This window comes from Alligator mississippiensis, chromosome 2, assembly GCF_030867095.1.
Source record: "Alligator mississippiensis isolate rAllMis1 chromosome 2, rAllMis1, whole genome shotgun sequence".
Lineage (NCBI taxonomy): Eukaryota > Metazoa > Chordata > Crocodylia > Alligatoridae > Alligator > Alligator mississippiensis.
The window spans coordinates 241649910-241671565 of NC_081825.1; the positions used below are offsets into that span (position 1 = coordinate 241649910).

Here is a 21656-nt window from a genome sequence, read left to right on the forward strand (position 1 = left end):
CCCAACCCACCCAACTCTCCATGCATCTAGATCAGGATTGGGCTGCATACCCCCCACAGCCAGATGGAGCCCCCCATGCTGGCCCTGCATGCAGAATTGTGCCTACTTGGCACTGCCCATCTGGCCCATGGGGCACAAAGTTTGAGCACGCTGCTCTAAGGTGTTGGGGTACTCTGAAAGATACACCCTAGGCTTGTGTAAGCTTATTAGTCCCCCAGTCTGCTGAATGGATATGCACAGGTTATTAATTTACCCAGAAATCACAATTTACTACAGGCATTTCACTAAAGTAACAGAAAAACAAAAGAGCTTATTACAAGGAAGAACAAAGGGTATGAAAAAGGAAAAGTGATTAAATGCTTTGACAACAGACTATGATAAAACAAAATTGGTCCTATGTTCAGACTACCAGCTAGACATCATAAAGATTCCTGCAAAATATCTCCCAGGGTCAACCTCCCCTCAGTCACAACTAGCTCCCTCAACCAGGGACCTCCGTTCCCCCTCTCCTTGCAGCATTTCACAGGCCTATCCCTGTGGTTCTGTGATACTTTGCTTTATAAATGCAGAGCGACACTTCATTACATGGTATTTGTTATCTATTTTTCAATTGTGGAGACTAGGAAATGTCATGTATTCATCAGCATATTGTCTAAGTCACTGTTATCCCTGAGTAACTGGGCTCTTCACCTTTTCCTCCACATATGGAGTTGCAGGCAGAGTTCTGGTACACTTGGTCCTTATCAGTGTTGGTAAAGCAAAGTCCAGATTATGACAGACATCTGAATAAGCAACTGGGATGTATTAATAGCCTAGTGACAAATATCTGTACTGGGAATTGGATTTTATAGGTTCTTTAGATTAGAATTTTAACCAACTCAGGGGGCACATCTGCATGAGACATCACATCACCATAGTGATGAGGTACAGCGACATAGCATTGGCAGCCATGAACCATGATGCCAACGCTACTGTGCTGTAGCAATGAGCTATAGCACAGTGGCTTGTTCCTACTGCACAGTAGGGTCAGAAACAACCTGTGTGCCTCTGGGACTGGGCAGTAACAGTGATTACTGTGCAATCATTAAGTACTAAATGACTAAAGTACTAAAGTAACTGCACAGTTGGGGACATGTGTAGACATGCTCAGTAAGATTTAGTGGCTTCAGAAGAGCTTCTCCTGTCAAGGTAAGTGCTTTATAGGTGCCATCAATATACAAGCAAAAGGTGGAATAAATCAGGTGTACTTGAATACATTTAGAAGATAAGTTGATACAAGAGTCAGTGATTGAAGAAGACGATTTTTTTTTGAAGTTTCACCATTCAGCATTACTTTATCAAGATGTGTTTGTGCAGGAGTTTGTACTAAAGCCAATCTGTATCCCTGCTACATGTTGAGTCGTACTTTCCTTTAATACAAATAATTCTTTTGAAGGGGATGAAACAGTTTGGTTGAGATACAGATTGAATTACATAATGAATGTGTGTGTGTGTGCATATGTGGGTGGGTGTGGGTAGGTGGGCATTTGAATGAGATGGAGTCGGAGTCCAAATCTCAGTCCTGTTTTCTGCATGTTTCATGTATGGAGACTTTATTTCCATCAGAGACTGGGTTGTACCAGGATTGTGCAATGCTTCTTAGGAGGACTAGGAAGGTACCTTGAGATTTATCAAGTAGGTAGGCTGGGTAGTGGGTAGGGATTTATCAAGTAGGGACTGGCTGGGTAGTGGGTAGGAATACTGTGGGAAGCAAACCATGCTCTCTAATCAGCACAATATATCCTAGGACCTACCTTGTATCTACATCCCAACACCAGGACAGAAAGAAGTGTTGGGACACAGTGAGATAGCATCTGTACAAAGTGTAGGAGGCCTCTGTGAAGGAAGAAGTGGAATGTCCCCCTTCTCATGCCAAAAACAACTCCTCAGTATGGGAGCAGTGTGGTTGAGAAGCTGACTGTTCATGTATCACATGCTCTGTGTGGGAGCAGGAAATATCAGAATCAGGGAGCACCAAGTACAGTAATTAATCTAGGCCCACCTCTACCATTTCCTTAAAAGCAAGTTGTTTTGTGAATTACTTTTCTCCTGAGCCTGTTCCATCAATTATAAATATTTTAACACCCCAGAGATGTTCTAGAACTTATCATGGACTGACTCGGGAGAGGTGACTTTGATTCCTATAGAACAGGGCTAGGCAACGTTTTTTGGCTGGAGTGCCAAAAAACCCACAATGTCTACCTTGGAAGGTGCCCCGGAGCAGCTGTTTGCAGCCTCCTAGCTGCAGCCAGCCCAGGGAGTCCGTTCTGCTTGCAGCAGGGCTTGCAGCCTCCCAGTCACCTGTTGGGAGCAGCCTGGGCTCTGTGGCTGGCAGCAGTGCCTTAGAGCCCAGGCTGGTGGTGGTGTGCCGAGGAAAATGGCCTTGCATGCCATACTCGGCATGTGTGCCAGGGGTTGCTGACCCCTGCTATAGAACAATGGTTCTTGACAGTTTTTGACCCTGACCACCACTGTGGGAGGTGCCAGCAGGTGACTTCTGGAACTAGAAATGATAGAGCCAGAATATAGCTCTCCTGCTTTTGGTTCAGGAGGTTCAACAATTCGGTTCAATGATTTAGACATCAGTCCATATAAAGTTGGCTTGGGCAACTCTGCAAAGTACTGCCTATATTGGTGCTAGGCAGTGGAGTGCAGAGTCATCTTGACCAACACTGCACCTCTCAGTCAATATCATTAGCCTAGCCACTGTACTACACAAAAGTAACTGGTGTCTGGGAATATCATGCACAGATCATTACAACTTCTCACCAAAACACTGCCTATCAACATAGGAATATTTGGGGGCAGGGACTTGGTCAACCCAGCCATCCACTTGTCCTATATCTACTATGTGACCCATTCACAGCACCTCCATGGACCGGGTGAGAACTATTGCCGTAGAACAGACATTGAGAAGGAAGAATATGATGGACATGTGCTGTGGCATTCCATTTAGTAAATGAATCTACTAAATGTGTAAGCAGCTGTTGCAGTTACTCTGTCTTGCTGTCCTTGAAAGCTGGGTCACTTCAGTCTTCAGTGTTTGTCTCTCATGCCCCGGCTCAAGTGTTTTGCAGTGTTTTGTATCACTCAGTAGTTACCCATTCTGACATTGAACCAATGGCGCTGACAAGATCTGTAGGGGTTCCTCCCTGTGAGTTGGGCAGAGACGGTTGCTTTGTCTTCTGAAGAGCTGACAGCCCAAGTTCTGTGTTTTATTTTGACAGATGGGATGCAAAGGAAGGTGAGGACATGCCATTTCAAAAGGATGACCCTGACAGCCAGGTGGGTTTACAGAACGTCTGTTTGACTCGTGCAGTCAAGCCTGATTACATACATGCTGTCTCAGGTAGGCTGGAGTCTCAAGACAAGGGAGCTGGAATGTTCATCTGCCTCAGTCACTGGCCCAGTTTATTAAACTAGGGAAGTCCTTTAACTTTTCTGTGTTTCCATTTCCCTTCTGAAAGTTAAGATACTATTTGCAATAATGCTTAAAAATTAAGATAATACTTGCTTAACCTAAGGAAGCCTTTGGGAATCTTTACAAGGTAAGTACTATATTGTTATTTTTAAAAAACAAACTCAATGGGCCTTTCACATTCCTCATTCCAGGGCCCCACAAGCACTGAAAACCTGAAATGTGAAGCTCCAGCTGGTGAGGAGGAGATGGAACTCAATTGCCTAGCAGACCCAGAAGAGGATGGGCAGCCATCAAGCTCCCAAGACCATGGTGTCTTTTCATCACAGGGCCAGAAAGGTGAGAAGATTTTGTCTGCACAGGACAATCAGAGGGAGAAACAGAAAGCAGCCATGTGTCTAGAAGGGGAGGTGTCTGTGTCAGGTATGGGTGACTCTGAGCCAGAGTCCAAGCTAAGCAAGCAAGGAATTGTAGAAGATAATGTTGAGAAGCCAAACACCACTGACACCTCTCAGCAAAACAAGTGCACAAGCAGCAGTACTTCAGAAAGCAGTACTACAAGCACTGGGCAAGCTGTTGGGCATAGCAGTAAGGAGAACATGTCATCACCCCAGGGAGACAGCATGGAAAAAAATGTACCATCAGAGAAAGAATTGATCAAAGACTCTGCAGAATGCTTCAGCGGGAAGCCCAAAGAGGCAGCAGGTGGCAGATGCAATGGGGATAAAGGACTGTTGCTGAGAAGAATGGAGGAGATGACTCAAAACACTCGCAATGAAGGACAAAAAATCACAAAGAAAGGAGGTGAGACTGCTGCATGTGCTGAACTTAAAGGAGAGTCTGTCTCCCCAAAAAAAGATGCCTCAGACAAAACTGGTGTATCTGAACAGAATGGAGCAAAAATACAGAGCAGAAAAGGCGACCAGCCAGAGAAGTGCAATTATAAGAACAACAGAGAAACTGAGAATTAAAAAGAATGCACTGGACTGCATTAGATTGAAGGTGAGTGCACAGCCCCAATCTACTTTCCAAGATATTTTAGTGATCCTACATCTGCTTAATTGAATACCATCATGGCATAGGTCCACAACACAATTTTTGGGGTAAGCAGCGTAATTATTTATTAAAGGTGCTCATGCCCAAGTTTCTCCAGGGTTCCAAATTACATAAATTGGCTGTGAAAATCTAAGTCTGCTCAGCGCAGTTGCCTGTCTTCTGGAATGAATGGATAAACCAGAAACCAAAGAAGTTTTTCTTATTGGTGACATGTAGCACTCACCAATTCAGGGGCTCAGACTTTGAAAATGGTCACTTGATTTTAACTCTGTAGTGAACGTAGCTAAAATAATTAGTGTCCTATTGGCTCCATTTAAAAAATACCTTTATGTGTATTATACATCCCTCATGAGAGCAACAATTTGGACATCAGGCCAGAGAATCATGAAGAAGGCATGTGGTTCTCTCCCCAGTGTATGAAATGCAAACAAACACATTATGTAATTATTTGTTTAGCAGCATTAATGGATATAACACTACGGCTATAAAGGAAAACAAGAACATAGATAAAGGATAAATGTCATGATTAAATGGCAAAGCTCCAGCCATTATTGAAGCCAGATGCATGTCTCCCAAAAATGGAAATCTAGCACCAGTGAAGATAATAGAAAGGAGTATATATTATGGCAGGCAAAAATGTAGTGAGAGAGACATTAAGGAGAAGGGCTCAGAGAGAACATGAAGCGTGAATAGCTGAAGGCATAAAAGCAAATAATAAGAAACTCTGTATAGAAGAAACAAAATGACTATGAGAGATTCACTTCATCTCCATGTCTACCAGGAAGTTAAGAAAACAGTCTAGTGGATAAGGACAGTACAAGAAAACTGAATTATTTCTTTGTTCATTGTGGAAATTCCTGGACAGATACTTACCCTAGACATGGTACTGTTACTGTTGTACAAATAGATTGGAGGATAGCAAGTGTTTTTAAAAGCAGTAAGAGTGATCCTAGGAGTTATGCATTAATTGAAACTGAAACATATGGCCTGCACAAATGAACAGTTAGACCACTTTAAAGAGGGAAGGGCTTACCACTTGTGTGTGTCAGCCAGTCCATTATAACTGTTTGTCTTTTCTCTTCTGTCCTACAGTAAGTGAAGCTAGCTTGTGGTAACTTAACCCTGTCCAGTGGATTCATCTGACCTATAGTAAATCTCCCTCCCCTGTTAAATGACAAACATCTGTCAACACCCTGACTGAAATAAAACAGATTTTTGAAATAACATTTAAAATAAACTTATAAAATGCCTAAGTATATGTGACATGAGGGAGACAAATTGTTAAGGAACATTGTACCTTTCTGATCTACAAAAAGTCTCTAAGTATGACAACAAAACATTGGAGAAAGGAGTACTAACATACTTTGTTCAGACTTTCAAAATGTCTTTTAAAAAGTTCTTTACAAGACACTGTTACAAATACTAAATTACCCTTGGGTGAGAGAAAGGATAGTCATATATTAGACATTTCTTAAAGGAAAACAGTGACTAAGAATAGGCAGTTATTTTCTGGGCAAAAGGTAGTAATAGTATGTCCAAAGCTTCCATACTGGAACCCTCTTTCTGATAAGCATTTAAACACATACTTAACCCCATCCTATTCTACAAGGTATTGAAATACATGCTTGATTTAAAGCACATGTTTAAGTCTGGGTGGGCACGTCTACACAACACATTAACTGTGCAGTAACATAGTAAGCATTTGCATCTGCACGTGTGCATGCTTACTATGCAGTAAACTTCACTAATCGCAAGTAAATTTGCTACCTGCAAATGCAAGTAGCAAATTTACTTTTGATTAGTAACACCACAGTAGTGCTCATGTAGATAGATGCCTGACTGGGAGCAAATCTACTCCTGGTCAGCTGCCCACCAGGGGGTGGGAGATTACTCCCTGTCCCCGGGAGCTGCCTGATGCAGGCTTCATCACCAGAGCGTAGGCAGTGACTATATCCCCCTGCCCTGGCAGCAAGGAGCTCCAAGCCCCCTGTTCTGCCATAGTGATCAAGGAGCAGGGGGCTGGGAGATCCTTATCTCCCAGCTTCAGCTCCACAACCAACCTGTTCCCTACCCAGCTCCACACATGGGAAGCTGAGTGGAAAACAAGCTTCCAAGCTTTTTCCCCAGCCAGCTCCATGCTTGTGAAGCTGAGTGAGGAACAAGCTCCTCAGCCTGTCCTCCACCCAGCTCTGCACTCATGGAGCTGAGCAGGAAACAGGATCCCCAAGGTGATCAAGGCATGGGCTTGGAAAGAGCTACAGGGATGGGGTAGCTCCCAGCCCCCTGCCCCGATCTGCCAGTAGGGCAGCTAGCAACAAGCTAGCTGCTAGCTGTCCCACTAGCAGATCAGTACAGGGGGATGGGACCTGCCCCTCCCCTGCAGCTCTTTCCAAGTCCCCTGGAGCTGATCGGGGATCCAGGGCCAGGAGCTCCCTGCTGTGGGGGCAGGGGAACATTGTCCCCACCCCAGCAGCAGGCAGCCCTCAGGGACAGGGTGTAATGTCCCAGCCTCGGCCAGGAGACAGCTGTAGTTGCCTGCTCAGGAGCGTTTACTCATGAGTAGTTTACTTGCAAGTAAACTGTTCCTGGATTGAATGCATGTGTAGACGTGCCCAGTGATTTAAGGGGACTTAAGCTAGTGTTTAAAGTTAAGCACATACTTGCTTTGCTAACCCAAAGTGATGTAGGCTATTCATGATCAAGAAAAGATTGTAAGGAACTTCAGAATGGTATAACAGAGGTAGGGAACAGGGCAGATGACATGCCATGTTGATATATGCAATATAATGCACATTCACAGTAACACTTTGAACTACTCATTGTTATATTCTAAATAAACTCAGTAAAACTACTCAGGAAAATGATCCAGGGGTCACTGAGAGGATCTCAACAAAAATCTCTTCTCAGTATGGTCAGAATAGCAAGCAAAATATTTGGACAATAAAGGTCAATACAAAATAATCCAAAAAAATCATAGTTATGATACAAATCTGGGACCTGCTAAAGTCACTTCCTCTGCTAATTAGAGTCAGCTGACAAGTATAGAAACATAACTTGTCATTGAACAAAATTTATAAATCCCATTAATGGAACAATTGGAATAATAGGCTTGGATACGCAAAAGAGAGATCTTGGGTGTCAGATTTTTGTGTTTTTGATTCCCATCCTGGCTTGCCATCACTGCCACTGTAACTTTGATATCAGTGAGACAAGGACATGGCCTTACATAACTGCTTAAATTAGGCCAGTCAATTTGTTTAATGAATTATTGGAGTGTCTCATCATGCAGTTTTCCCCTATCCTTGGGTGCCTCCACTGAGGACTGTTCATTTCACTTGAAGCAATTGGCCAATGTGTGAGTCAGACATTGCATATTTTTTCATAGGATCAAAAAAAACTCAAACTGAGAAATCAATAAAGTATTAGTAGGTTTTTTATTTGTCCTGTAGAGCTAAGTACAAACAACTGGAGGCATTAGGAGAGCTTAAATTAATTCAAAATGGCTGCCGTATGGCAGGTAAGTAAGGATGTGGGGACTAGCGGGGGAGGGAGGGGTTGGTGCTCCAGCAGGTTGGAGGGGATCAGGGATCCCCCAGGGAATCAGGGAATGGGGGGAAGGTGTGACCTGTAGGTTGGGGGGCAGGCATGACCTGCGTGGGTGGGGTGGGGTCCCCCCAGCAAACCTACACCCCCATTCCTCCTGCTCCTCTCTGCACCAGGACTTACTTTCTTGGCTCCAGCAGCAGCAAACCCTGATAAAAGTGGCTGAACCCAGAGCAGCTTTTGGGATGGGGATTGAAAGCGCTGGCTGGTCGGGTGCCCAGGGGGTGGGGGTGCAAAAATAGACCAGTACAAGGGATGTGAAAAGAGCAGCTCCAGGGCTAGGGCCAGTGTCTGGGTTTTCCCATCCTGGGGTTGCACAGGGGAAGTGGACAGGGGAAGTGGACATGCACCTGTTTAACCTGAATCAAATGAGTCTGATACTACATAGATTGATGTTTATCTTAAACCAGGTTCTGCAGTTTTTAGACTGGTTTGTGTGCATGGAACTTCTGTACAGTTACAGGTTTAGACTGATTGCCAGTCACTGAAACTGGGTCTGTAAGTGTAAGGTCGGCACTAGGATGAGCTAAGTTTAAATTGGACAGCCATTTTGAGCCCAATTTAACCTAATCATTTAAACACTAATTAACTCTTTAACACAACATTTTAACCAGTAATTATCAATCTATGCTTAGATGTCTCACTGCCTTTTACTCCCTGCAAGGTCATGCAGATAAGCAGAGAAACACGTATGGTTTGTGAGTTTAATGATAAGTGAAAATACAGCGTTAGATCATGCCATTTACATACAGGTGAAGAAGCTGTACAATTTAGCTGTGCTGTTTCTATAGAGCAGATTGAATGTTTGACTGTAGAATTGAAAGACCAAGTGCAGATATGTGTCTAAGCAGTGTATCTGTGCAGTGTTCAAAAGAGCAGAGGTAAAGATGCAGGGTTGTACCTTAACTCATGTTTTAGTTTTTGGAAGTTTGAGTTTGGCTGAACTTACCTCATTCCCTTACAGAACAGTATCACTGGGCAACTTTAACTTTGTGCAACAAATTTTTTTTGTCATTCAATTTCCCTGCATTAGTGTGTGTTTCTAAACATGCATTTACGCTGGCTTAAATTTACTGCACAGTAAATTAATGCACAGTAAGCAGGAATAGGCTGGCATCTATGTGTGCAGGCATTAAAACGCGTTAACGCTGCACGTGGACTGACTTGGGACTAAATTTAGTCCCAAATTAGTCCACACGCACAGTGTTACTGCACAGTAAGGATTATACATATGCATTACTGCTCAGTAACTAATCATATACATATACATATATACTAATATACTAATTATATTAGTATATAATATATACTACTATTATACTACTACTACTACTACTACTAATAATAATATATACTACTACTATACTACTAATATATACATATGCATTACTGCTCAGTGCCCTTTATGGGTATGCACATGTAGACACGCACTTGTACTGCACAGTAATCTTGGTTACTGTGCAGTAAATGCACATGTCTGTATAATTGTAGTTACTGTGCAGGTCTGCAGCAAGGATAGTGAAGCCAAAGGAGGCTGTCTGATTTCTAAGTGATTCTTTAGCTCTTGTCCTGTCCACTTTACAGTAAAGTTTATAATTTTTGTGAGTTTGAAATTGATAATCACTTATTACAATTCTTTAGTGGCATGAGAAGATACCAAAATTATCTTCACCAGTGCCAAGTGATGTTAGTCACATAGCTGCAGTGAAACTCATTTGGAATGATGAAATCTGTCGAAGGTAAATTTCCCAAATAGGACCATTTTCAGACAGCTTAATGTCTGGCCATGATTTGGTTAAAATAAGGCTAGTCCAGAGAGAAAAAGCCCTGTCTTTAACTATCTGTTACTTGGCTCTAAAATGGTAGTAACATTTCTCCCAGGGACGTGCAATGACTTGTATATTTCTAGCATAACTGTCTAACTCTGCAAAATCAGTGTATCCTCTGTGTATCATTGTACAGATGTTGCTAGGAATTTAAAAAAATAAAATAAAATGCAGGTCTCCTTTAGCTCAAGTGTCAGAAGTCAATATATTTTGAATAAAATGATTGAGGACACAAGAAGATTTTACCTTGAAGTGCCTAAATGAACATGGCCTGCTGTATGACACCAGTGACCTTCCTAAATAACCAGAGCGTGCTTAGAGTAGCTTTTCTTTTTTCCCTGGTCTCTATGTTTTTTTTGTTTGTCAGGTTTCAGACACATTGCATATTACATACGCACTTGTACATTATATACCCACTTGTAAAAAACTCAGTTGTATTTCCCTAGAATTTTACACAAAGTTTTGTTTACAACGTTGCATTTCAGGCTTCTAATTTATCATCACTTGAACAAAATCATTATTTTTTTAACTAAGGAAATGGGTTTTTGACATTTTTTCAATGAGAAACATTCTTCAATAAAATTAATCTATCTTATGCCAATGTTTGCTCAGAAACCAGCTCAGTTTTGCCAGAAAAAATGATTTGTTAGTGCTGCAAAATAGTCCTAGCTTTTTTCCTCAGCATTTTGCCCATTTCCAAATTACAAATTTCCAAGCATTTTTCATTTTATCCCATCACATAGGCATGTAATTAAGACATGCTGCTAGTCTTTGTGCATAGCTACAAAATCTTTGTGTGACTTACCCCCTTCTAGCGACTTCCTATCATTGGTACTTTTTGGTCAGCAATGTTTAAAATGTTACTGTTCAGAGATGCCAAGATAATATAGCTGGTTTTATATGGAAACATGGACCAATATTCTCATAACCGACTAATGATTCTGAACACCTTTAAAAGGGGGTTTGACTTTCAGAAAATGCTGAGAAGCAACCGTATGAAAAGTTGCCACAGATGGGGCACCAAAAACCAGGAATTGCTTTTGAAAATAATGTCTGCCCTACTGCCTCTTTTGCTTCTTGAGATTAATACCAGTAGTAGCTAGCCCACAGTGATACTGCAAAAAAAGCCCAAACCAAACCAAAACAAAACAAAACTAATTAAATGTGGGTAGCATTAAAAGAAGAAGCATTATACGTAAGACATGGGAAGTGACATCACTCTGCTCAGTGTTGCTTAGTAGGGCTGTGCGAGGCTTCGGACTGTGCTTTGGATCCAGAGAAGCTTCAGATACTTTGGCATCCAAAGCAGCATGTCTGGATTGAAGCACTGGCTTTGTTAGGCTTTCCGAAGCAGTTTGGAGCTTCCAAAGCGCTTTGGAAAAGCTTCTGAGCCACTTTGGAGATCCGGCCATAGGGTATAATGGGGAATCAATAAAATATCTATAACTTTGTTGTTTTTTGTCTGATTTGGATGAAATTTGCAGGTGTGGTAGCTCCTGCTGAGAGCATGAAGCTTGCCAAGTTTCAAGAAGTTTGGTGCAGGGATTCAGGGGAAACTGCACCCCAAATTCTTGAAAGAAAACTCGTGTCATGTCTACGTGTTACAACACAGAGGGGTGAAAACTGCAGGGATGGTGGCCCCTCATGAGGCCACAAAGCCTGCCAAGTTTCAAGAAGATCAGTGCAGGGGCTTGGGGGGGAACTGCACCTCAAGCTGCTGACAGGCAAAACTTGTGACACAAATGACCCTGTGTGTGTTAAGGCACAGCGGGCTGAAAACTGCAGGGGTGGTGGCCCCTGCTGAGGCCACAAAGCCTGTCAAGTTTCAAGGAGATAAGTGCAGGGGTTTGGGGGAAACTGCACCTCAAGCTGTGGACAAGCAAAACTTGTGACATTGGTGACACTGTACGTATTAAGGCGCAGCAAGGTGAAAGCTGCAGGATGATAGCCCCTGCTGCGGGCACGAAACCTGCCAGCTGTCGAGGAAATAGGTGCAGGGGGGTTCTGGGGCCCTTCACCTCTGGCTGCTTACAGGCAAAACTCATGACATGAGTGCTTGTGCAACTGTGTCTGTCTTGAGCAGGAGGGGGGGAGGGAGGGGGAACGATGACTACTGCAGCCCTGGCTGCTAAGCTACTGTGTTACCAGTTACCAATTAATCATGATTCACTCAGGGACCAGCTCAATACACAGTACCTAGCTACTACCTAAGGAGTTAATGAGCATGAATTGACATCTACAAAACCACAGACTAAGGAGAGGAAATAATCAATACAGACAATCAACTGCCCCAAAACAGAGATGGTCAGTTGCAAAAGCACCCATGTCATGAATTTTGCCTGTCAGCAGCCAGAGGTGCAGGGCCCCAGAACCCAGAACCCCACTGCACCTATCTTCTCAACAGCTGGCAGGCTTCGTGACCTCAGCAGGGGCTACCATCCCTGTAGCTTTCACCCTGCTACGCCTTAACACACACAGGGTCATCTGAGTCACGAGTTTTGCCTGTCAGCAGCTTGAGGTGCAGTTTCCCCCAAACCCCTACACTTACCCCCTTGAAACTTGGCAGGCTTTGTGGCCTCAGCAGGGGCTACCACCTCTGCAGTTTTCAGCCCGCTACACCTTAACACACACAGGGTCATCTGTGTCATGAGTTTTGCCTGTCAGCAGCTTGAGGTGCAGTTCCCCCCAAACCCCTGCACTGATCTTCTTGAAACTTGGTAGGCTTTGTGGCCTCACCAGGGGCTATCACCCCTGTAGTTTTCACCCCACTGTGGTGTACATACATGTGACATGAGTTTTGCATTCAAGAATTTGGGATACAGTTCCCCCTGCACCGATCTTCTTGAAACTTGGCAGGCTTCATGCTCTCAGCATAGGCTACCATCTCTGCATGTTTCATCCAAATCAGACACAAAACATCAAAGTTATAGATATTTCATTGATTCCCCATTATACCCTACGGCCGGATCTCCAAGGCAGCTCCAAAGCTTTGGAGCCACTTCGGTCGGATCAAAGCGGGAACCCGGTCTGGAGCACTGGATCAGATCCCTGGCATCCAAAGTGGCTGGATCCGAAGCCAGATCGAATAGCTGCCTACTCGCACAGGCCTATTGCTTAGGCCATTGCTGGAGCACTATTCATTTTGGGGCATGATGTTTTAAGAAGGATATACCAAAGATCTAGAGGAGTTCCAGAAGCAAGTGATGAAGATGATAAAAGAGGTTGGCATGCAAGCTGCAGGGGGAAATGTTGAAGTAATTCGGTGTGTTTAGTCTAGAGGAAAGAAGATAAGGGAGCCATGTTAGTGGTTCTTAAATATTCGAAAGGCTGCCATGAGGAAAATAGAGAAAAATTGTTCTCTCTTGTCACAGAGAGCAGGACACGAGACAGTGAGCTGAAATTGCAGCAAAACAGATTTAGATTAAATCTCTGGAAAAATCTCCTACCCAGAAGAATGGAAGAACAATGGGACTAGCTCCCTAGTGAATCTGGAAAATATTCTTCTTTAAGTGCTTTTAAGAGACTGACAGGCTGGGATAGTTCAAGAACAGTCAATTCTGCATCTCTGCAGGAGGGGTTGATCTAAAATGATTGGGGTTCTTTCCAAATCTGTGATATGATTTTATAATGCAGTTGAGGGAGAGAACTCCCAACCCAATAATGGAAATAGCCAGGTGAGAAATGTCTTTGGTTTTCTCACTGCATGCTAAAAGAACCAGCACTACTTGCCAAATTTGGGTGTCTGCAGGTTCCAGGATTAGAGAAAGCCAAAAGAATGATAATTTTGTAAGCTTCTGCATCAAATAGAGTGGTATATGCCATTGTTTATTATTTTGCAAAATTAAAGGTATAGTGTCCTGATGCCAAAATTACCTTGCCAGTTTGCTTCCTCTTACTATTTGAAGAGAAATTTCTCAAGAAATAGTAGTCAGCTCTGAGTGAATTGGCCTTAATCCATTCAAAGGGCTGCAGGCTAGTGTCTTGTGAGCAGTTTTTAACAGTTTGACGTCAATGCATAATCTGATTGATCCAACATCAGGCCAATATAATTATGAGATTTATCACTTTACAGCAGGGAGGCAGGGGGTGGGAGTTCACCCTATGATGCATCAACAGCAATGGAGTGAGTATTCTTTTACATAAAGCACTTTATTCATGTGATGGACTATGTGGGTTTCAGTTATACAAGGGGACTTTCTTCTTGGAAAGACATTGAATGTCACTGTTTCAATGAAGCTCCACATGTCCCAGCAGGGAGATTTTACCATGTTCTGTATTAGTGTTCATTGCCAGGATTTGCAATTGGGAGTTTAATCAAAAGGTTGATTTGACAATACACCAAGTGTTATACAGGGGTTTGAATGCTGCGTTGAGGACTGGATTTGAAGCACAAGGAAGCACAGGAAAAGGAATGCACTGTCATAAAAATAACTTTGAAAACTTTAGGTGCTTTAGTGCAATGGTACAATAAACAAGGTACAAAAAGTTATGAATAGGGGAATCCTGGACTACTGGGGAGAAGAGTACAGTACTGAAATGGAAAGTAATCAGTTTAAGCCAATAGTGGGTCTGATCAGCATTGAGGAGTTATATTCCAGAAGGGCACAGGACCATTGACTAATGAAAATTATCTCAACTGCTACATAGGAAACTTTAATTCCTTTTTTGGTCCTAGTCTCTCTCTCCTATGAGCAGGATCATTGCAGAGACAGTATGTTTGGCAATCCTGCCTGGAATGGACCAAGTTCTGTCTAGAGGGGATCCGTAAGTTTCCCATGGAATATTTTAGTTAGGATATACTTATCTGTTGAAAGTAAAAAAAATAGTGGATATATGTCAATTTTGACAAACGTCTGTATTAAGTGGGGGAAGCAGAATGGAGCATTGTGTGTGGTTAAAACATTCCATTTAAGAACAGAGCATTTCGATTTTCAGTTTTGAAGTGACTTTTTATTTCAGATATGTTATACATATGAAACTTTAAAAAGCCAAAATTAGAACAGAATGTTATGACTGTATTAAAACAACATTATGGTGTTATCAAAATAAAACTTTTCCATGAGCTGAAACTTGATACTTTTATTTTGGGATTTTGTTTCACAGGAAATGTTTTGATTTTTTTTTTTTTCATTTTGGAACCAGACTTTGAAACTGTGAAATTTCCTGTGAAATGGAAAATCCCATTTCTGTAGAGGTCTAATCCTGTCAGCTTTTCAGCTGAAAAGGAATAGTCTGAATTAGCTCTGAATAGAACAGGGGTGGGCAATTATTTTGGGCAGAGGGCTGCTTACCCAGTTTTGGCAAGCTGTCGAGGGCTGCATGGGTAGCCCCGCCCCTTGACAGGTGCCCTGCCCCCTGGTCACCATCTTGGGACCAATGTCCCAGGGCCCGCACCGGTGGGGCCCACAGCAGGGCACAGGCTGACAGGGGTCTGTGGAGCCAGGCTGGGATGAACCAGCAGAGAGAGGCTGCTTGGCTCCATAGAGCCCCTGCCGGGCGGGACCCTGTGCTCCTGCCACCCTGCTCTGGGCCCCACCCACCCTGTCAGTGGGCCCCAGGACACCAGTGCAGGCCCACTGACTCTTGCACCCACTCATTCCCAGTGCCCCCCAACCCCGCCGTACAGGTTGGGGGCAGCATGCAGCCCTGACTCGCTGCTTGCTGGCAGGGAAGGAGCTGGTGGTGAGTGGGGGAAAAGCGGCCCCTCCCTGTCCCCACACGAGCGTGAGCTCCAGGCAGGCAGCAGCAGCAAACACTGCCCGGCACCGCAAGTGGCGGGGAGGGGCCACTTTCCTCCATGCCAAGTAACTGCTGCTGCCACGGCACAGCCCTGGTGGGTGAGCCCAGAGCCGGCATGGGGCCCAGGCTGGCAGTGGGGGCAGGTTACAAGCCTGTGGTGAGCGCAGGGAAAAGCAGCCCCTCCCCTGCCCTGTGGCTGGCACTCCTTGCTGCAGCTGCTTGCAGCCCATGTGGGGCTGCCTGTGCCTGCTCAGGACAACCCCACGTGGGCTGCGAGTGGCTGCAGCAGGAAGTGCCAGCCATGGGGTGGCAGAGGGGCCTGCGCTTAGCACCAGCTCCTTCCCTGCCCGGGGTCCTCCCTTGCCCTTCCCCCTCCTTACCTGAGTTTCTGGTGCCAGTGCAGCCACATGGTCCCAGGCCAGAAGGCCCTACTAGGGTTTCCGGCTGGGGGGGGGCCGGGCGGGCCCTGGTGTTGCAGGAGCCCGCCGGGGCTTCCCCTGGATCCTACTGCCCCTGGCTCCTGTCATTTTTGACTGGAAGCAAAGACAGATAAATATAAATTTTCTAAATTTGTTAGGGGTCCCGCGGGCTGAATAGAATGGCCTTGCAGGCTGAATCCAGCTTGTAGGCCATATTTTGCCCACCTCTGGAATAGAACAACATATTGGCCCACTGAATAGGACTGTGGCTGTCACAGGAAGAATGCATAGCAGGAAGAGATCTCATGAGCTCTAGAGCGACAAGGAGGATTCCCTGAAGAGTAAATGGTTGGTTTGTTTTTTCTGAAGAGGTCTATGCAACTGAATGGATGCTCCTTTCCATCTACCCCCCTGTAGACAATAGCAGTGCAGTACCACTGGGTGGGACTTCCACCCATCCCTTCACTTGCCCTTTGTGAGATTAGTGTAAGGATGAACGAGTTGTAACACCCAAATTCAAATTTTTATAGCATCTATCCATTTCCACAGAACACCAGCTCCAGTAGCCATGGCCCTCTGCCATTTATTTCATAAATACCATTGTTAGGTGGTTGGTTGGTTTGTTTAGGTGTCCCATAGGGTACAGAAACATCCCTTCACCCCCAAGCCATACTCCAGGCCCAGGTGGCGAGGCTGTGCAGGGGGCTTGATGGTGCTTTCATCCCCTGCTTCAAACAATAAGAAATAAATATTTATCCAAAGTGCAGGCCTGGAATCCCCTGGAGAACTTTCAACAATGTCCTTGAGAAATAAATGACAACAAAAAGAAGAAGAAAAAAAGCTTTTCATTCAATTCTCTTGAGAAAATTAATCTCAACATCTTAGAAACAAATGCAGCTAGGGTGACTTTCCAAAGTAGCCAAAGTAGTATCTGACCTCACTGCTCTTACTGACAAAAAGAAGAGTTGTGCAGCTAAAGCCCTGCACACTGCAGGATTTAAAAGGACATGGGAGGTGTTCTGATGCAAACCGGTGCTAAAGGTTGCAGCATCAAACGCTGCATACAGAAACTGACACTTCTTCTCAATAAATTCATAGAGAGTTGTGGCAGGGAATGGCTTCAGTTCTTTAGCCCTATAGGGAAGTAAAGGAAACCCCCTGCCATTAAGTCTTGAAGGCTCAGGATAGAAAGGTTGAGAGCAAATGTAACTGGCTTCATTAGTGACCATTTTACCCCTCCCTTGGGCTTTGCTGTCTCCCCACCTTTCAGACTCCCATTCTGAGGCTGTTCCCTGCTCACTTCAGGTCCAAATGTTTATGGACTGGCTTCTTCCTGGTAGCATTGCTCTTGAATAGGCTAATGATAATGATCTTGAATTCACTTTCATTATAATGCAACATAGCATAGTGCATGGCAAATCTCTAAAATAAGTGTTCTGTGCTGTGGAGTGGGTGGATTTAGTACCCAAGGGGCACATCTACACATTCAGTAATGCACCTTTGCTATCTTCAAAAAGCGTCTTGACGCCCATCTTGCTGGGGTCATCTGATCCCAGCAGTCTTTCCTGCCTAAGTGCAGGGGGGCTGGACCTGATGATCTGGACCTTTCAGCCCCTAACAACTATGAAACTGTGCATTAATATGAGGTACATACAAGATAAAAGCGCAGTAGCTGTGCTAATGTGCAGTAGCAAAGGCAAATGTTTCTTTGTGAACAGTTCACTGCACATTAAGGCATCTCATATAGACGTGCCCAAGCAGAATTAGGTTGTGCATCAGTTGAATGCAGAGGTGGATGGCCACCTTTAAAGGGGGGATTTTCAAAAGCATCTAAGAAATTAGGGAGCACAAATCCCTGTGAAAGTCTGTGGGGCTTGTCCTCCTAAATCTAGGTAGTTTCAAAAACCTACTTCCCTCAACATTTTTTGGCACGTAGTAATTTCTCCATTGCTGATGATTTTTAACTCGAGTGAATAACCTGTAGTTTGATTAGCAGTTAATTCTTGGAAGGTCTGCAGCCTATGTTGTACAGTCTATAGGATATCAAACTAGATGTACTTCCTTTTGGTGGAGAGGCAGAGGTTTGTCTGAGAGAAGCTAAGTGAGGAAATCTCTGTGTAAAAGTGTCTAATTTGTACTCTGCAAACATCACTTCAGGGTTTTGCCTTATCTTGTTTCTCAGGATCCATTAACTGAACTGTTCAGCAGCAGAACAATTTTTTTTGTTGAGTTTCTGGAACTCATTTGCCCCTTGTTAGGAATGATAAGAAGTTACACCCTTGCTGCAAGAAAGAGACATCCAGCCCATTCATTGAATGCAGAAATGAGAACTATAACAAGTGTGTCAAAGATCTTTTAAAAATGCATATTTGATATGTATGTCATGGATTTTATAATGGTTTACCTTGGTATCAAATGGCATATTCCTAATCATTGAATTGTAAGACCTTATCAAATATCCAAAACTGTTTTTCAGTGCTTCTTATTGCTCTTCCTTTTTGTCCTATGATTACTATTTTTCTCTTTCTTTCATGGTATCTCCTTCCTGTATTGTTTTATAACCCTTATAACCTCCCTCCTTCTTGTGCACCTTGGGTGTTAAAATCTGTCAGCAAAATACGGATGCATGGATTTAAACACCAGAAAATGCTAATTCAGCAACTTTGACTGGCATCAGATCAGCCAGCAAAGGAAAAGGGGAAAAAAAAGTCTTTCCTTGTTAAAATCAATGTATCTAGGTTTGGAAGGTAATACAGGACAGTGAGCTCAGTGCACTGGCTGTGGCTGTCTTTGTTCAACCTTTATATGCACTTATTCCTTTACCACCAGACCAAATGGCCCCCTAGGGATCAATCTGTTATTGTTTAATGTTTATTAAATAGAGGCTGTAATCAGGATTGGGTCCCCATTGCACTAACTGATGTACAAATACATACAAAGGCATTGACTCTTAGTGCTCTTAGTGCTCAAGACAAAAACATTCTTATCTTGGACAAAGGAGGGGTTGGTATCTGTGTTTTATCCAGATGTTTACAGCGTGCATGTCCCTGTGGTATTTGAGCCCCTGTCTGCTGCTCCTATTACACTTGGCAGCCAAGCTTTGGGGATTATGTTATGCTGGAATCTTGTTAACAGCCCTAGCTGTGCAGGAAGGTCAAATTAGAACTCAGCAGACACTTTAATTTACTGCTCAGCAGTTCCTTATATGTTGATAATTTTGCTTGTGGTTTTGTTTTGTTTTTCTAGGACAAAGTACTAAAAAGGTGGTTGATGAGGAAGAAAGAGGAGCACAAACTTCTCACTCTTTGAACTTGTATGAAATCAACTTTCAGCACCAGTCCTTCACCCTTCTGCGTCCAATATCACCATTTACCACCGAATGGGGCTTACTGTTCAGCAACCACCCACCTCCCTGAGACTGACTGCTCACAGTTTTTGCCTCTTCCCACAGTACCTGGCTTTATGCCAAAGGACAGAGAAAGGCACCACATGAGAGAGAGAAGAGGAAACACTGTCACTTTTATTTCATGTTGATTTTTCTTACATTGTGGGTGTGTGGCAAGCCATGAACTATATACTGTATGCACTTTATTCTAATAACTAATTCTAATTCTATATAAAATTGAGATATAGATTTTAGTTTTCCCAACCACTCGCTCTCCTCCTCCTCAGAAGATGATAGGACACCATGCCCTCCAAGAAATGGATAGCAGGTATATTAAAGGGTTTATAGGAAGTGCTTCTCTTTTAGTTAATGGGAGAGGAAAACTTTATTCAGAAAGAAGGGTAATAGAGGGGGTAGAGGACACTTATGGGGAGAAGGGTTATAATGTAGCTTTGTAGGAAGTTGGAAAGTTAGTGTTGGGAGAGAGGTTTGTAATGGATCCTCCTAAATGGTTGAAGAGGTGTCAGGGATATCCTACAGTCTTGCAGGCAATGGGGCATTGAGGAGGTAGAGTGTGACCGAGTTACACTGTGGTTACTGAATATTTTTGAGAGGTTCAGAACTTCGTTCATGCCTTTTGTCATTAGGGAGGTGACCATGTCCTCCTTTTGAACTTAGCCACACAAGTGGCAGGGACTAAAACAGCTTGTTTGTGGAGATGGGGCTTTTTCTGAATAAGCTGCTGGATCCTGTGGATATGCGTATGGCATACAGAAGGGATTCTGACAAAGTGCCAAGACTGTTATTTAAACATCACAAGAGATAGACAGGTTCTGGGTGAAGTGAGAGCATACACTGACAGTTGTGTGCACCAGGCAGGGGGAAGAAGAGGGCCATACAAACATAGCAGACCTCCTGTCTACCCATCCCAACAAAAGGCTTTTGTTGGTTAGACATGAACGTCTAGGCTTCCTAGTCATGCTTTCCACAGCTTTGTACTTGTGTAAATAGGTAGCAAGTCCCCTTGAATCTGCCACATGAAAGTTTTGTGTCTTGGCCTTAGGAAAAGACACCTTTCATATCAAAGAGCTGGATGATCCTCTAGAGGTATAAATCAGATTAAATTATAGCTCCATTAATTTTAACTCAGCTGTGCTGATTTATACCAACTGAAGACCAATTAAAGAAAAGGTGGAATGAGAGCTCAGAAGATTAACATTACATACTTTCAAGCTCATGACTGATAGAGCAGGTGTATTGTCCTTATTGGCAAACCCTGTCCTAAGACTTGAAACAATTTCATACTCCCCAGTGAAAGGAGACGTGAATGTGTGTGTGTGTGTGACCGCAGATTTCATTTTGTTTCATAACAAGAATAGTTAGCCAAAATGAGAGATTGCTTTTCTGAAAAGATTGGCATGAGTGAATTGAAATAATATGTAGTGTTTTAATAAACTTATATTTGCATAGAGATGTTTTGTGGCTTTCCCAATAATTCAAATCTAAAGCATTCACGTGACTCCAACTTATGGGGAAATGACTGGGGAATTTATTCTGTCTGCTAAATTGGCACAGTCCAAAACTATTAGCAAGAGATAGACTGATACCTTTATGCTTTATGAGAAATCATTTTCAACCCTCAAGGTCAAAGTGGGGTTTGTTTGGGATTATTCTCCACAGGGGGAAAAAAAGTCAGATACAAACCAGATTGTAAAATTGCTTCAATTCCAGAAAATTTTATCTTATTAAAGGCTAAATTTCCATGTGACATCCTGGGCTGGACTCGATCATTGTTTACAAATCCTTTGTGTGTAATTGTCAACAAACCCTTTCTCCCCCATATTGACCTCACCTGTAACCAGATGGCAATTCTAAATTAATTACCACTCGTAACCTTATATTTTGGTAGCCTATGTAAGAAGGATTTAGTCATTTCAATTAACTCCAAGAGGGTCCATATCGAAAAGAGTCCCTTAGCCCAGTGATTCTCAATCAGGGTGCCACATCCTGATGTGTCTCGAGATCTTTTGAAGGGTGATGCAAGGTTTGAGGAGATAAGCAGATAAGCTAAGACAAGAGTGTTCAACCCCCAGCCCACAGGCCAAATCCAGCCCCTGGCAGTGCAGGGCTCCCCACAAGTAAAAAAATTTGGTGGCAGGGGAGCAGTGGCA

General features: G+C 43.4%; 1 protein-coding gene across 1 annotated transcript in view; it reads left to right on the plus strand.

The window, feature by feature from the left end:
- The window catches only part of CCDC9B (coiled-coil domain containing 9B), a 97156-nt gene extending 75903 nt beyond the window's left edge, over positions 1 to 21253 (plus strand). Inside the window, exons 11-13 of the mRNA XM_019496457.2 lie at positions 3267 to 3324; positions 3652 to 4459; positions 19347 to 21253. Coding sequence (XP_019352002.1) covers positions 3267 to 3324; positions 3652 to 4428 — 835 coding nt within the window. The 3' untranslated portion in view covers positions 4429 to 4459; positions 19347 to 21253. The remainder of the gene's footprint in view (positions 1 to 3266; positions 3325 to 3651; positions 4460 to 19346) is intronic.
- Positions 21254 to 21656: the final 403 nt, after the last annotated feature.